The sequence below is a fragment of the Pocillopora verrucosa genome, chromosome 3 (genome assembly GCF_036669915.1).
Source record: "Pocillopora verrucosa isolate sample1 chromosome 3, ASM3666991v2, whole genome shotgun sequence".
In the NCBI taxonomy this organism is placed as follows: domain Eukaryota; kingdom Metazoa; phylum Cnidaria; class Anthozoa; order Scleractinia; family Pocilloporidae; genus Pocillopora; species Pocillopora verrucosa.
In genome coordinates, this window is record NC_089314.1 from 9,879,762 (window position 1) to 9,895,964 (window position 16,203).

Here is a 16,203-nt window from a genome sequence, read left to right on the forward strand (position 1 = left end):
TGTTAAAAAAAAGTCTGCATGGTTTTATAATGAAGATCCTAAATCTTATGGTATCATCACTTTAGAGGTACCGTTTGTGCGATCAAAATGGGAAATGTGTTGGCTTGTGCAGCATATGTTATAGAAGATAGCTGAACATTCCACAGAAGTCCAGCAATGGTCACCTAACAAATTTAAGATGAAACTACTTGCACGTGAGTTTGGTTAGGAGACAACTATATCGTGTTAATAGAGGCCCTGTCGCTTACTAAAGACACAATAAGGAGTCGTATCGAGATGACTTTTTAAGCAAGCTAAGGCTAACAGGTATGAAATGTCTATGCCAGTTCCTGGGCAAACCTCAACATTGTATTCGAGAATATTGCTTGAAAATGAACGGCTTTAATGCATTAGGGAAAAGATGATGATCATTATTGGACTAAGATGACTTGAATGCGAGGAAAGATCCACAAGCTATTGTGCAACTGTGGGAAAACGCCCTTTGAGTTGATAAAAACGTTATCTATTTGTATTAATCAAAAGGCAAAGAAACATCTTAACAAGAGAGTTATGGCTTAACTAAAGCAGTGATCCTCTCTTATAGAAGGTAACAGTATGATCCTCTCTTTCTCACGGTCTGTAAGGCATCACTGAAGAACTCCGTTATCTCAGTGATACTTCAGTAAGAAATCGCTCCAAAGCTCTAATTGCAGGCTCCAATGGTTTATCAATGTAGTGCATGGAATCACGGGTGCCTTCAGGCCAAGCAGTGGTCAACGGGTAAATATCAAGAACAGGGATTCCTGCCTTACACATAGCGTCTGTAGCATAAGTATGGAACAGCTGATTCCTCTGAATCGTAGACAAAGTAGGCAAGCAAGGAAGAGATGAGACAAATTAGGCAAAATGTTATAAACAAATTTGAAACATTAATAGTTTGTTTACGTAACAGACATTGTCGCAATCCTCAGTTCCATGATTTTTTCAGTTGTTATGGCAAAGTTTTTGATGTCAAGTGTCAGTTAGCATTCTATCATAAAGTCCTCTGGAAGACGAAATTGAAACAAATGGGAAAAAAAATTGGGGTGCACATGCCAACCATCCATCGTTTTGCATGCCAAGCATTCACTGACGCAGTCGTCTTGAATGTGTATCCCCAGTTTAGAGACCGGTCATTGTATACAACCTGGGGTGAGTGGGGGGAGGAGTTCGGAAGATTTTGGTCACGGTGTCACGGTAAATATTTACCTGATATTCCCCAGACGGGTTTTAAATATTCTTATGATTCCCCTCTCATTGCCACTTAATTGGCGATCAATTTTCTGTGGTATCCCCCCCTTTTATACTATGTTGACGATTACTGATCCCCATTAAGTCCCCCCCCCCAGATAAAAGAAGATTTCGAATGCTGGTCTCCGTACATTACAAAGTTTTCTGATGAGTGTTTTTCTCAGTACGTTTGCTTGACCCGCGCGCGTACTAATACGTCCTTTCACTGGTCATCAAAATAGTCCTGATCATGTTTGCGATTAAGGCATATGATGTTTCAACTTGTATTATTACCTGATTGGTAAAGAATCTCCATTCGGTATAGTTCACTTGCGGGAAACAGTCTTTAAAACGCTCCGCCTCTACAGCCGCGTTACTTCGCCAAATGGAAAGTACCCGGCTACTCAACGCGCCTTCATTCTCAGTACCAGTGTCTCTCCTTAGTGTCTCGATAATGCTATCAATCAGCATTTGGTAAGCTGTAAAGTTCAGCGATAGTGAGTAATGTATACCGACGTTAAAAAAGAAAACGCTTTGATTCCCTGTCATGTTAAGGCTGTCCAAGACTTTTTGGATCTCCTCAAGGACAATAGTCTGGTTGAAATCTCTATCATCGCTTCCTTTCCAGGAGACCTGCAAAGATACACAACGGGCGCTCGCGTCATCCTTTTTAATGCTTCATAAAACCAAGAGATAAAACTTCAAAAGAATATGAGAACAAATATCTGTCATGGAAACGTTAAAAAAATCTTACCAACCGAGAGATTAGTTGACAAAAATGCCGTGACATAATTTAATAATTTGTTTCTCATCTAAATCTACTTCAAAATCACTACAAAATTTTCGAACATGATTGGTTATCACCAGCCCGATTTGAGCACTAGTAGGAAAGTATGGGCGTCAAGCTTATAATTGGACTGTGTAATTCGACAGTCTGTATATCATGCATCTGTTATTGGACAGTACCCTTCGTTTGCGTACGCTGTTGTCAAGAATATCGTCGAGTTAACTATTGTTTTTTTATTAAAAGTATAACCGAGGGCTAGTTTTGACTAAGAGGGAAGAAAATTTCGTGGCGTCCAATTCTACCTGAATTATACTTGTAATAAACAAGTCGACTCCCGCTTTGCGGTCGTCCGTTTTCGTGAATCATTCAAAGGATCTCAGACCAAGTTGGATCCCACTTAGTCCATTATCATCACTAATTTCAAATTTGGAAAAATAATGTTCCCAAGGTAGATACTGTTTCATTAACGAAACAAACAAAGTAAACAAAAAAGTCGAAAGCAGAAAATAGAACCTAGTTTAAATGTATTATCAACTACAAGTTGGTAATAAACAACCAAAAAAACTGGTAATACGCCCAATTAGAGTGATGTTTTTGCTATAATCTTCTAAACGAAGAGAGTGTTTCGGTGTCAATTTTCATTATTTAGTTCGTACAACTTTTTCGAGGTTCTGCTTCAAGAGGATTGATCCCAAATTCAAATCAACAAACGAAAGACTTTTCATAAGCAAGTTATAAATAAGGAAGAGTTTCTTTCCACTCACATCATAATTCCACATGTACTTCTTCCCACAGGTATGAAACATTTTTTTACAAAGCTGACTTTTCTTTGCAAGAGAATGGAAATGCACGTTTGTGGAATCCCCATAAAACATTAGATCATCTAATTTTCTCTTCACACGTTTTTCCGCATATTGTGCCTTTTGCATCTCTGATAAAAAAAAAAAGAAATAAACACATATGAGCCGCTTATTTACACGAAGTCCAACCCAAACCACAGTTTAACGCAGTCAGTGGGCCTCAGGCTCTCCCTATAAGAGGGTTGATTTCATTAAAAAAATGTCCTTCAACTGTTAGCTTTTGGCCCTCTTGACACCGTTCACAAATGTAAGTGTTCATATGAAAGGTTCAGCTAAATTGAGGATTGTTTGGGACGCGGTTTTGCTGAAAAACGGTTCAAATAATCAGACCATAGTTTGGAATGGGGAGACCCAAAATAATTTCTTTCTTCTCGATGCAATAGTTTGAAGATTGTTCGCATACCCTAGTGTTTTGTAGGATGTTGTTGAGGAGACCTGAAAAAAGTTCTGGTGGTAACTTACGTCGCAAGCAAACTTTTTAAGCATCGAACATGAACTGACATCAACGTTTAGGAAATATTAACATTATTAATTCATTAATTTTATTACTAAGTTCGCTAACCTTCAGGCATGTATTGTTTCCAAATGCTGTTGACCCATCGCCCAAAGCCATTCCACACCAAGGAGCAGTTAAAGTCACACGACGACTGGGAGAAACTTTCTTTACTTGATTGACTTAGAAATGGCTGGATGTACTTGAAGAAACCTGTACATAGTACGTTAAAGTAACGGCCTAGCTAAATTTACAATACACTGTGACTCGCTGATGGAGCATTAGAGTGCAGACTTTTCATTTCCTGAAGGTTCGTCCTAAGAGCGACTAGCATCTAATTTCTCCCCACAATATCACCCCTGAATCAAGAAATGAAGGTTACGAGAACATAGGAAATGATCCGCAACTAAAGAAGCTCTTGATTGTTGAACAAATTCTCCTTGTCGGCATCTTAGGAAATGTATTGAGAACAGTATGGAGAATATGCATACTGATGTTCGGGTTAATGATTATTTTCTGAAAATATTGCTCTCTTATGTTGCTAAAAAAAGTTGCAGTAAGCAAATTATTTTCTTGGTAAAAATCATTCACATCATTACCTTTTGTTTTATTGCACTCTTTGATATAAAACTCGATCGGCTTTCCACTTTGAAGCGGTGCTTCAATAAAATCATGGTCAATATCTCCCAGGATACCAGTCTCCTGTTTGTGGCCTTGAATGTCACCTTAAGAAAAAAGGAGAAAAGGCGTGGAAGTGATTTTGTTATTTCATTTTGTCAGTGAACCGCAAGACCTTTAGAATGAAATTCCCACATCAACAACTGCCAGTTGCGATGCTGAATTTACATATAAAAAGAGAACCTTTTATGTACCAATCCTCCGGTGGATCTCTAAAGCCATCGCAAAGCGTGAAATCCAGAATAGCCTGGACCGAGTAATTCCCAGGCTCCAGTGCAAGAAACAGAACCTCGTATGTTCCATCATTATGGTCGACCACGATCGGTGTTAAGGATGCTGGACCTTGTCTGATGTGAACTCTCCACGAATCTCCTCCAGTCTCCTTAAGCTGGCCACTTTTGGTCACGGACTGGATAAAGAAGCGACTAAATTCGCCTGAAAAGTATTGAGAGTAAATTTAGCGACGCCAAATCAAAATGCTTTGAGTTTATTATTATCAACATAATCATTAATGATATCATTATTTTAATCATCATTTTTTTATCATTATTATAATTTGCATTAAAATTATTTCTAGTATAATCATCATTAATTTTTCTATAATCATAACCATCACAATTATTTAAATTTTTAAGAGCTTCTCACTACTTGTTGAGAAAATAAAAATAAAAAAATATATTTTTTCAATAATAAATCAAATAGTTGAGGAAGAGGCAAGAGGATCATATCATTAAACCTTGAGTTGAGTGTTATCTGCTGCTTTGTGATGGTCGAGTAATCCTGCTCAAAATCCTGCCAGAGTGACAGTGGAAAAAGGCTTTGGAAAAAAATTATGTTGGGTTTCGGGGTCTACCTTACAAAATTTGTACATACAATCTACAGTGTTTAATTTAACATTTGTGTAAAGGACTGAATTTTACACTGGAAAACTTAAGTGTAATATTCGTAGGCATCATTATGGAAGCAATTTACAACGGACCATTTTTTTCCCCTGGGGAAATGAAATGCTTCTTTTAAATCTTCAGTTGTTGAACCGATTTCTTCTTGTCATTTTTGAAAGCACGAAGATGATGACAGCAAATAACAATGGAATAAATAAAGAGAAATAAAAACCTGCTTGCAACCCAATGCCTCTTTTCACACTCACATTCTTGAAAGCATCCAAACAGTTACAAAATTAATCAGCTTCTCAGAAAGGTGTGTTTATATCTGTTTACCTTGAGCTTTTACTTCCTTCTTTAAGATAAAACTCTTATCAGGGTCTGTTCTGCTTTTTGAAGAGGACTCACGCTGTGTCCAAGCCATTTTGTCATGACAGCTTCCCGACAATACTTCCCAGTCCATACTCGACCGCTGAAGTCGGCACCAGTCAGTGAAAAAACTTTCACGGTCACTTGATGAACGTGTTAATCTATCAGCTGTTAATCGATCAAGTGGTAACTGATCATGTGTTAACTGATCTTGGCTAAAGTCGGCTAGTTTCACGAGGCGTAAGAATTCAAGTTTAAAAAATTCACGGACAATAATTGTTATTAAAACAAACAGGGACAGTAAGAACAGCTTCTGTACTTTACGAAACATCATCTCTGGTTACTGGCTGTGAAAATAAAAGGAAAAGAAAATATGAACAACGTTTGACACAATGTTTGACTCAAATCAGAGAATTAGCCTCCTTCCCCACTTCTCCACGCGTTAGATGCACACAATGTAAGAGCATTGCATCGGCAAATTTATCGGAAGCGGCATTTCTTTGATCGCTGGAAAGAGCGTTTAGCGAGGAGAGCTAGGGAGAGGTCTGTGAGGTGTCCAGTGCTGATAATGGATGCCAGAACCCACGGCCAACTCTCCTCGACTCGCTCTAAATCTTCCCACGGGCAGGGAAGCGTCTTGCAGCGCTATTCGGTCGCTATTTACTTCAATTCTCCTCTCGTGAACATGGGCCGATTTGACACTTCGGCAGAACTGTCCAAAATAAGTGCTTAAGGCTGATAATTATAAATTGACCGAAACCCGGATTGTCCTTCTGTACTAACACGAGGTTTGCTTTGAGACTGCCCCGCGTCAGTCTTTAACCCATTACGCCCTAAGAGTGATAAGCATCTAATTTCTCCTTGCTGTATCACCCCTGAATCACATATCAAGGTCACGAGAATAAAGAAAATGATCACTGACTAAAGAAGCTCTTGATTGTTAAACAAATTCTCCTTGTCATCACCTTAGGAAATATATTGAGAACGGTATGCAGAATATGCATTCTGATGTTAGGGAGTAAAGGGTTAAAGAACCGATCAAAGACCTAAACATCAAGGGGACAAATCGCACCCTAAGCAAGTCCAGTACGACAAAATGGTGGTTCGTGATTAGTTCAAACTGGTTAAATTAAAAAGGAGAAGCGATTCAGACAATGTTATTGGAGAGAACGTACGTACCCTGAATAGCTTATCCATACGAAAAATTGAATGAGTTTTATACCCAACCAGATTTCTACAAGGTATACCCTGAAAGAGGGACTGGCCTGGTTTAACTTCTTTTCTTCATATAAACGCTTACAAACATTTGACAGCAGAGGGGATTCTCCTAGCCGTAATTCAACTCGGATGATAATTAAAGAAATCGAGGTTTTGTCAAGAGTCGCTTAAGATAGGTTAACTTATGGAAGCAACTGACCGATGACCATTTATGGGTTAAACACTCGCTTGTGCAGTGAATATAAATTGATAAATGAGCGACACTCCCAGACATATCGGTAGGGACACTTCTTCAGAGGAACGACGGCTACGATCTTCTCTCGCCCCTTCCCTTTTGCCAAAGTTGTTAATTCCAAATGCTTCTATGCCGTCTTAAAGCCCAACATTGAGAGGGACACATGAGGCAGCAAGTCTTCAACACAAATGAGTCCGGGAGTGTAGATTTGAATTACTTCCAATACGTAGTCCCCCGGCATATCAGATGCCTGAAGCTAACTTTATTCAAAGCAAAACAATCGCGAACAGCCCTCACAAAACTTAAACACACGTAGGCAAAGAAACATCATTATCCAGCGACATATTTTGAAATGGCATGACAAAACTTGGAATATGATTCCTTCAATCATTTTTTCTTGGAATTTCTCACCTGGACAGCGCCAATCTTTTGCAGTGCTGCTTTTCCTCAATGCCCTTCCGTGCTATTTTTTCATTCGGTTGCTGCGCGTTGTTGCCTGTCTGACAATAATTCATTTGTGCTAAGACTGTTGTTAGTTAATCTTAATCAATATTGACAAACTTCTTTCATGTGCTGTGATAATTCAAACCCTAACACGTCAACACTATCAGAAAATTTAAAGTTAATCTCAAAACGTGCGCGGGTTAATGAGGAAAATACTACTTTTAAAAAGGTGCAATAAATTATCGGTGACAAATTTCCCGTAAGACGTAAACCCCTTAGCGACCTTTTCGCAGTGAACAGCTTGACCGAAAAAATCCGAGGTGCTATCCTCCCGAGCTATTTTTACATTCGGTTATTGTGCGCGCGCGTTGTTGCCCGTCTGACAATAATTCATAAGTACCATGACTGTTGTCAGTTATTCTTTATTGATATTGACAAATTTCTTTTCATGTGCGGCGATACTCCAAACCCTAACAGGTCAACACTTTCATAAAATTTAGAGTAAATCTCAAAACGTGCGCGGTTTATTTAAAAAAATACTATCTTCAAAAAGTCGAAAAATCATCGGGGTCAAATTTCCCATAAGACGCAATCTCCTTAGAGACCTTTTCGCGGTAACCCTAAACGAAAAAATCCTATTTTTTTGCGCTCGCATTTAATTGCTTTGGTTTTTGTATGCAGATTTGACGTCAATCTCTCATCACGAAACATTAAAATGAAGAAAAAGCGTTTGGTTTGAAACCAAAGTAAAGCTAGACCCCAAAGGCGCACGAACTATTAATTTCCTGATTGAAAATGAAAAAAAAACATATCCTGCCGTGAGTGAAAAGGGTTTTTGGAAAAGAAAAAGGTTCACTTTTCCGCGAACCGCCATTTCGTCTGTTGTGAACGTCAGAGGATCTACCAGATCACTGGTTGGCGGCTCATAGCGTGGGCCCAGTGTTAGCGTAATTCTTAAAGAAAATTGACCGCTTAGGAAGTCAATTTTTCTAGATACCAATCCCAAAATGACGACCAAAATCAAATTCATCTGTCTTACCTCATTTTTAACGCTTCTTCTATTCTAATATTGAACAAAATATCAACAACCGAACAACAACAACAAAAACAGACAAATAGGAAAATAATATTTATCCTTTAGTCGCCGAATGAAGTCACCAGGGCCGAATCCGCCTCTCTTGATACGCTCACTGTCATTTGTCATTATAGACCTACTGGCTCCAAACTGCATTGAAAGAACAACAGCAAGGAAAGAAAATATCCTCACGGGTGAGCTGTATTTACCGAAATTAATGAAAAGACACCTGAAAAGATCCAAGGCTCGACAGGATTCACGGCCTTGTCTCCTGAACACTTGTAGGACCTTACTACCACAGGTTAGAGGCGAGGTACATTTTAGCGGGTAGTTCGTTTCATGAAAAGAATCTGATCATTTATTTTATCAAATTATAAAGAAGACCGGTCACGAAGCGTTATTGTTTTTTTTTTTTTTCTGTTTTAAAGATAATGACGACTTATCTCTTGAAATATTTCGTCCATTTCATATAAACATAAATTATCGCGATCTAACTATCGGGAATTTACCATCATCTCTACAGTTATCTGACCATACAGGTTGTATAAAGGGAATAGGTTTCTAAAGAAACTTCGGTGCTACGTCGGAGGGAGAGTATAACAGGGTAATTTAGTATAATCAACTGAGCTGATAACGTAAATTGACCACCGTAAAGAGCTTTAAATCTGACGCTTTTTTACGGTGGCCAATTTACGTTATCAACTCAGTCAATAATACTAGATTACTCTGCCGTACAGCTTGTAGTCTCGAACATCGTAAATCCGTCGTTTCTTTGTAAAGCATTTCCTGGAAACCCTAATGTTTGGGTCTGGATTGTTTGGGTCTGGATTGTATGAAAGCATGCCCAGCCTCATCAGCAATTCCTTTTTCGATTTTATCTTTTGCCTATTCCAAGTTAAAATCGTAAGGTTGGAATTTCTTTCTAAAGACGGCTGCCATCCTTGTCTCCTCGTCCTTAGAAACTTTACAAGCTTTCCAGTCCACTCTGTCGGGCATGTTGAGAAGAGCGGGACTGGCGGCAACTTCCCTGTTCAAGGAACGAAAGACACATCAGATCAATAGGTTCTACACCAATCCAAGGGCGTAGTAAAGAAAACAAACGCACGCTAATTTTGTCTTCGACAATCCAAAGAAAATTGTCCTATATTTAACAAACAAGAGACGGAGATAAAGCCAAACAACACTGTCAGAATTTATAAAATAATTTCCCTCTAAAAAGCCACAGTCGATACGATTATGATGGTTTTATGCTTTCCATTTATTAAACCCATTAATGAACCCTAAGAGAGACCAGTATTTAATTTCTCCTTACAGTAATATTTTTGAATTATTTATGAAGATCATGAAAAGAAAGGAAATGATTGCCAACCAAGTAAGCTTTGATTGTTAAACAAATTCTCTTGGGCAGTACAAAACGATTTGTGTAGATAATAGTATGGAGAATGAGGATACTGATGTCAGGGCATTGTTAATTAATATTGTATATCGCACTTTACACAGGTCTGAAAATCTCTAGTAACCTTCTCAAAGATTATGTCCCTGATGCTTACATCGAACGTAGGAATTAATTACTGAGATATTGTATGATAAAGCTACCTTCCAAACTGTAGAGGCATCTTCAAAGATACTCTGTGAAGCAATTTCTCTTCGTTGTCGAATTCTACCACAAAATAGGGCGCTCCAACTGGTACGATCTGCAACAAAATAAGTAAACACAAAATTAAAGAATTTACAAAAAACAGCAATACAAACAAATTGATCGATGACAAAGCCAACTAAAAAATAAAACGAGCCCACAAGACTCGTCAGTTGTGAACCCTTTGCACCCAAAGATCCGTACACATTTTCTCTACACTGCTCTTCATATATTGTCTAAGGTGCTGACAAAGAGAATTTGTTTAACAATCAAGAGGTTTATTAGTTGGTGATCATTTCCTTTATTCTCATAACCTTAAAGTTTGATTCAGGGGTGATATTGTGAGGAGAAATTAGATGCTGGTCACTCTCAGGGGTCAAAGGGTTGATAACATCTTACGTTCGATTTTGAAGTAGCTGCCGTTCACCCATGCACCGCCATAAGGATTCATATGTAACTTTACCTCACAATGCCGACACATCGTGTACTAAAAACCGACCTTTATGCTTCTGATTTGGCGGGTGCTATATTGATATAGCGCCAAATTCTCGCTCTTAATCCGGAAAAGTGGATAACACTAGCACAATCTGTCGCTCACACTTATGATGTGGCTTCGAAGCTAAATTGATATTCGTACTCAAACAGTCACTGGGAGGCATGAGTTCGAATCCCGTCAAAACATCAATTTCGAGCTTCTTTTGAGCAGTTCCTAATCCTGAAGCTTTTCTACGAGGATTTCTTTGCTTCACATAAGTCTCATTAAACTGTGGTTAACTTTTTATCTGTTAAGTTTTCGAATTATTGTTACAGTAACTTGTATTTTTGTTGTCGTGCACTGTGTACTCCGCTAGTTCACAAAATTCTCCATCCCACCCAGGCAAGGTTTAATTCCCCACACCCAAGGCACAGACGACAGTCAAATGCCCGTGAATTGCCGAAGAGAGGGAGGGGAGGTTTGAAAGTTCGAATTGATCGGGGCATTATCATCATCATAATTTCATTGCAGCTGTTTTTGTTGTTGCTGATGTCGTTCAAGTTATCATTTTCATAGATTATCATAATTATCGTTATTATTACCATTATTGTTGTTATTATTGCTCATGTTACATTAATGTTGCACCTGTTTCCGGTGCTCTTCCTATTCCTTTGCTGGCTCCCAAGTCATTTTTGGGGTTCTGACCTGTGCCCTGTAGCTCCTCGTAAAAGAGCCTGTAAATTATCAAACAATAAACACATCACCTGACTAAGCTCTGTATTGGCAGGCACGTCCCTCATTGCAAGAGAATTGGAATCTCCGTGTTCTCTAAAAATGTCTTTTAACTCCTCAACATCTGTGGGAGGCACTGGTATAACCTATAGATAACAAATTAAATCTTTAAGATTTAGCGAATGTCAGGATGGCCGAGCGGTCTAAGGCGCCAGACTCAAGGATAATCTCCTTCCCAGTGCTAACTGGGCCGGGTCTTCTGGTCTCCAAATGGAGGCGTGGGTTCGAATCCCACTTCTGACACGAGCTTTTTTTTTTCTCGTTTTCTTTTTTTCTTTTTACGATTTACAGGTTACCTTTCGTGTTTTTCTTTCTGTTACTACGAGGATGATTACTAGTTTTACCTGAAGTTGAAGGTGCTGTGTGTAATAATTCCTTTCAAAAATTACACAGGATTTGCCTTCTTTGTGATACATTTTTCGAAGCGCTCTCTTGTACCTGCTTTAGTGTTAAAGAATTCGAACACTCTTTCACACAGGACAATCAAAGATCACAACTACAATAGATTCTTTCCCAACACGCTCTATAAAGGATATTTTTCAATTTCCATGAGAACGTCCTGTAATAAAACAAAAAAGGCTACTATCAGTTTTATCACACTCAGTGTTGAACTGCAATATTACAGTACAGCGTCGAACCGTTACTTTACCGGCGCTGTAAAATTAAGTCATAGTTCAGGAAAGAGTATATGATGGAACGTTAACGTCGTAGTTTGTGGTAAGTAACTCGCTTGCTGCTTCGGTGTTCCGTGGACATTCAATCACGAATAGGTTGTCCTTGTTGACGAAATTTGCGACTCACGATTAGCTACAGCCTTCTCAGCTAAATATCTAGGCTTTTTGGGCGGCGTAACCTTAGGGACAAGTCCTCATGGAAACTTAAAATCTGATTGCTCAATCTTTTTTTCAAAAGCTAAGTTATCGAAAACGTTCAAAAAAGGCTGCACCACCTTTTTCGTTGAGTAATTTCTTTTAGCTCATAATACTTGAAATTTCAAAAGCCTTTCATGCGTTGCTATATCTAAATCGTGGTTTGGAAACAGAAGTCAAAAGGTCTTTCCTACCTCTGTCAATTTAACTGTTGATTCGAAATGCGCGATGGGACAGATCAATACATGATCAGCTACCAGACCTCCTTTAGCCAATGCCACGTACGACTGATGACAAATGGAGAATCATATCAAAAGTTGAATTCATTTTGTTGGGGAAGGTACTTATGTTGATCATGGTCTAAAATGATATTTAACGTCTATTGAAGTGCTTTCCCGTTGTTTTACGTTATAGAACCACAGCACTTTGACAAACATTTTGTCTCGTAAGTCTCGTAAGTTTTCCAAGTTTCGCCTTTGAACGGACTTTTCTTGCACGTTATTCAAAATTTGTCACGTCAGAAATTCTGGTGAGACTTGAGCGGAAACATACTTACAGCGTCTCCCACACTGACAACCAAATGTTTCTCGACCTCAGGACTTCCCAGGCAGAACCAACAGGAACCTTTTAAGGGAGCTAAAGGAAAAAAAAAGTAAATATGGCCAAGCGTTCAAATCCAAAGCCAGGAGAAGTTCAAAGAACTTAGATCAACCTGACCTCAAGACTACAAAATGAGTCATGCGACGTTAGTCCCAAAAATCTCGTGCAAATAGATGAAAAATTGTTTCCTATATGGAGATGGGGGAATAGGGGAATGGGGGAGTTTGGGAGAATTCTCGAAATCAATCCCCGACTGCGCCTTGGGTCTGCGCAACTGTCTAGAAATCTAACAGCCCCCTTGCGTTTAGAAAAAGTTTAAGTCTTGTATTGCTCCAATACAGCATGTTCTTTCCTACATCGCAATAATCAAAGGGATCATACTTACGTGGTCCTTTACGTTGTCTTGGCTGTTTGTTGGAACCGCCTTCTTCGCCACCTGTAAAAATTTACGAGACTGGGGTAAATGACTGGAAAATTTAACTAATCGAAACTGTAAGCTATCGGAATTCCTAATGTAAGATCAAAGTACAAGCTAGGTTAGCGGAAAAATGGTTCGAGTATTAGTTAAGAAGTTGCATTCCAATTGACTAAAAGGGAATTTACTGAACTACAAACAAAATGTACGGGGGAAGCGAGTTGTCCAATGCTCAGCATTTGAGCAGTACGGCTTCGAGCCCTTGCGGGTTGCGGGGATATGGTGCTGGTGATACAAGTCAGTTTTCCAAAAATCTGTCAAACGAAACCTGGGGTTGGGGGGCGGGGGGGGGATAGAAGGGTTGAAGACTCCTAAGTGCCTCGTGCTTAGCAGAAATATCTGTTAATCTAAAAGGCCAGCTTGTGATTTAGAGCAGATTATATATATTTTCAGATACCATGATCCCTTCGTCGTTTTTGTCCAGGTCCCTGTGACTTCCCTGTGTTACTCATATCAAAAAAGAAGTTCTGACCTGTGGCACTGGCCTGCAATAAACAAGTAGACACCATTTAGACTTAAGTCTTTTTTGTATTAAAAAAATACAAAAAGATATCTTTTGAGAGTCTGTGAGCCAATCATCTACGGTGAAATTTACCAAAATACACCTAAACGTTTCTGAACTGTTATTCATGATGAAAGCGAGGAAAATTTTGGTGAATTCCTCGTTTCCGTTAAGGACTGGAACCTGTACCTCCAAGTTTCTAATTAGGCTCTACATGGAGGCACGGATTCGAATCCTGTCCGACCCTGAATTTTTTCTGGCTTCGTTTCAATTTATCATTATTACTGTTATTGCAGCTCGCCTCCTCACCTGTTTTTCATCCGCATGTAAAAATATTGACATTAATTTTTTTATTACATTGTGTTAACGCACACTGCCGTACTTCATTACTAGAATATGCAACGACTAAATGTGACAAGTCCCTGAGGATTTTACGCATTACAGTCTTACTTTTACTTAATTATCCAGTAAGGTTTGAGAGGTCACCTGAGACTGTAGATTTGTATTTTGGTCAGCTGTTGTTCACATTGCTGCCACTTAACCTGTTATAAGGACACTCCGTGACATCTGGTGGCTGTTTGACAAGTTCGGTTTTATCCATGGACACCAAGGGCACGATATTGAACGCGTACATGTACTGCAAGGAATAAGAGAGCAGAGTGAACAGAATTGACACCCAGATATAGTGAATACCGTAAACAGCATGCATTTCTTTGGTTGGAAATCTGTGTTGTTCAAAATTGGTACAAGTCTTTGACTGAAAGTACATTTCGTACCCCAATGCTACCTTGCCCAAATGAATAACAATAAAACGATATATCACTTTATAATTTTTTTAAACAGGGAGGGGGAAGAAGAGGGGGGGGGGAGGGGGTGGTGGGGTGCTTTGTATAGAGGGAGTCATATGGAGGTGCTCACAGAATAGAAGTCTGTCTGTTTGTCTATTTGTTTGCTTGTTTGTTTTTTAAATTGTTACTTGAACTACATGAACACCCGAACTATCAAAGGTGATTAAAGAAATGATTAAGTATTTTCATGTACCTTTTTCTTGTGTGGATTACCAGCTTGGGCAAGGGCAATAAAACGTGTCACCTGCTGTGCAGATTCTCTCAACACCCGATGATTCCTACAAAAAAAAATAACGTTTTCAGTAAATCACGAAAAATCTACACAGTTTTTAATTTTAAAAAGTTGTCAAAGGTATACTTTCGGAAAATCGATCTAACTTATTTGTCCTGCGCAATAATGGTAAGAAAGTAAAAGGATCGAGAAAGTTGAGTAGAAATTGACCATATACTGTTGTTAGAATATTTTGGTTTCAGGCAAGTGGTAAAAATAACCACAAGTTTGGTGGGGGGGGGGGGGGGGGAAGGGAAAAAAAAAAACCCCCGACCTTTCCCCTAAATCCCCCCCTGCAACTCCTTTTTTTTTGAGGAAGAGTACGCGTCGCCTGACGAGAGCAAACCGCGAATGCGAAGGAGACTTGAAACCGCTAAGCATTCGCCCCAGTCGTAGAAAATACAGTGTGTCTCTGCCCAACCCAAAAGGGATCATTAGAAAATCAACCATGGAGTACAAATGAAGCTTACACTTTAACTTTTTTTTCAAAGAAAGGTTCGAGGAAAAAGCAGGAATTTCTAGTTAGAGGGTTCAAGCCAAACCCCTTTTTGGCCATTTCCATTTTCAGCAGTGTCCTGGTATAAGCGTATTACACGTTATTGATTTTAGGTTGATGGAAAAAGGTTTTCATTTGACATGTCACACAGGGTTATCACTTATGTGCTTGTCAAATACCCTTCTCTCACCTGTATGGAGGTCTCTCGTAATAGACTCCCTCATGACCAGTGAAATGATACCTGGGCCTTACTGTTGTGCTAGTCCTGGACACCAGTGCTGAAACCATTTTTTTCAGGATCAACTCTCTCCTACAGATCATGACAACATGATCCAAAACTAATTCATGGCATGTTAACCACATGTGAACCCCTTCACTAACAACATCTATGATCCATGCAGATGTTCAGTAATGCTTGTAGATCACACATGACGTCTAAATGTGGTGAAAACAAAAAAGTAGCACATGAGGCACAACTGAGTATGTCACAGAAGTTCTAACCACATTTTGACATATTCTGTGATCCATTACTTTTAAGACCCATGGTAACATAGAGTCTATTTGTTTTATATATAAAGAAGTAAAAAAGAGTTGATGGGAACTTCATCTACACTGAATGCCTCTGTACTCCTACAGATCATAAGATGATGATTATTATTGGACTAAGATGACTTGAATGCGAGTAAAGATCCTCAAGCCATTGTGCAACTGTGGGAAAACTCCCTTTGAGTTGATAAAAGGAATCTAATTTGTATTTTTTAAAATCAAAAGGCAAAGAAAGATCTTAACAAGAGAGTTATGGCTTAAACTAAAGTCAGTGATCCCTCTCTTATAGAAGGAACAGTATGATCCTCTCTTCTCACCGGTCTGTAAGGCATCACCGAAGAACTCCGTCAATCTCAGTGATACTTTCAGTAAGAAATCGCTCCGAAAGCTCTAACTGCAGGCTCC

General features: G+C 39.0%; 2 protein-coding genes and 1 non-coding gene across 3 annotated transcripts; 1 reads left to right on the forward strand and 2 right to left on the reverse strand.

Moving 5' to 3' along the window:
- Window position 1: 1 nt before the first annotated feature.
- LOC131791984 (uncharacterized) lies at window positions 2–5,464 on the reverse strand. Its single transcript, XM_066163896.1, has 7 exons — window positions 5,284–5,464; window positions 4,250–4,501; window positions 3,988–4,113; window positions 3,458–3,601; window positions 2,800–2,966; window positions 1,543–1,881; window positions 2–831 (listed from the first exon to the last, which is right to left on the reverse strand). The coding sequence occupies exons 1-7, from the start codon at window positions 5,408–5,410 to the stop codon at window positions 643–645; spliced, it is 1,344 nt and encodes a 447-aa protein (XP_066019993.1). The 5' UTR covers window positions 5,411–5,464; the 3' UTR covers window positions 2–642.
- A 2,841-nt stretch (window positions 5,465–8,305) lies between these two features.
- On the reverse strand, window positions 8,306–15,540 carry LOC136276728 (CWF19-like protein 1). The gene is given in 13 exon segments (XM_059087977.2): window positions 8,306–9,315; window positions 9,885–9,982; window positions 11,164–11,277; window positions 11,536–11,629; window positions 11,728–11,750; window positions 12,255–12,347; window positions 12,617–12,696; window positions 13,046–13,096; window positions 13,533–13,620; window positions 14,124–14,162; window positions 14,164–14,274; window positions 14,679–14,763; window positions 15,443–15,540. Coding segments are annotated over 13 exon segments (1,116 nt in total). The 3' UTR covers window positions 8,306–9,173.
- On the forward strand, window positions 11,316–11,434 carry Trnal-caa (transfer RNA leucine (anticodon CAA)). The gene is made up of 2 exons: window positions 11,316–11,353; window positions 11,389–11,434. It is a non-coding gene; the product is annotated as a tRNA-Leu (tRNA).
- Window positions 15,541–16,203: the final 663 nt, after the last annotated feature.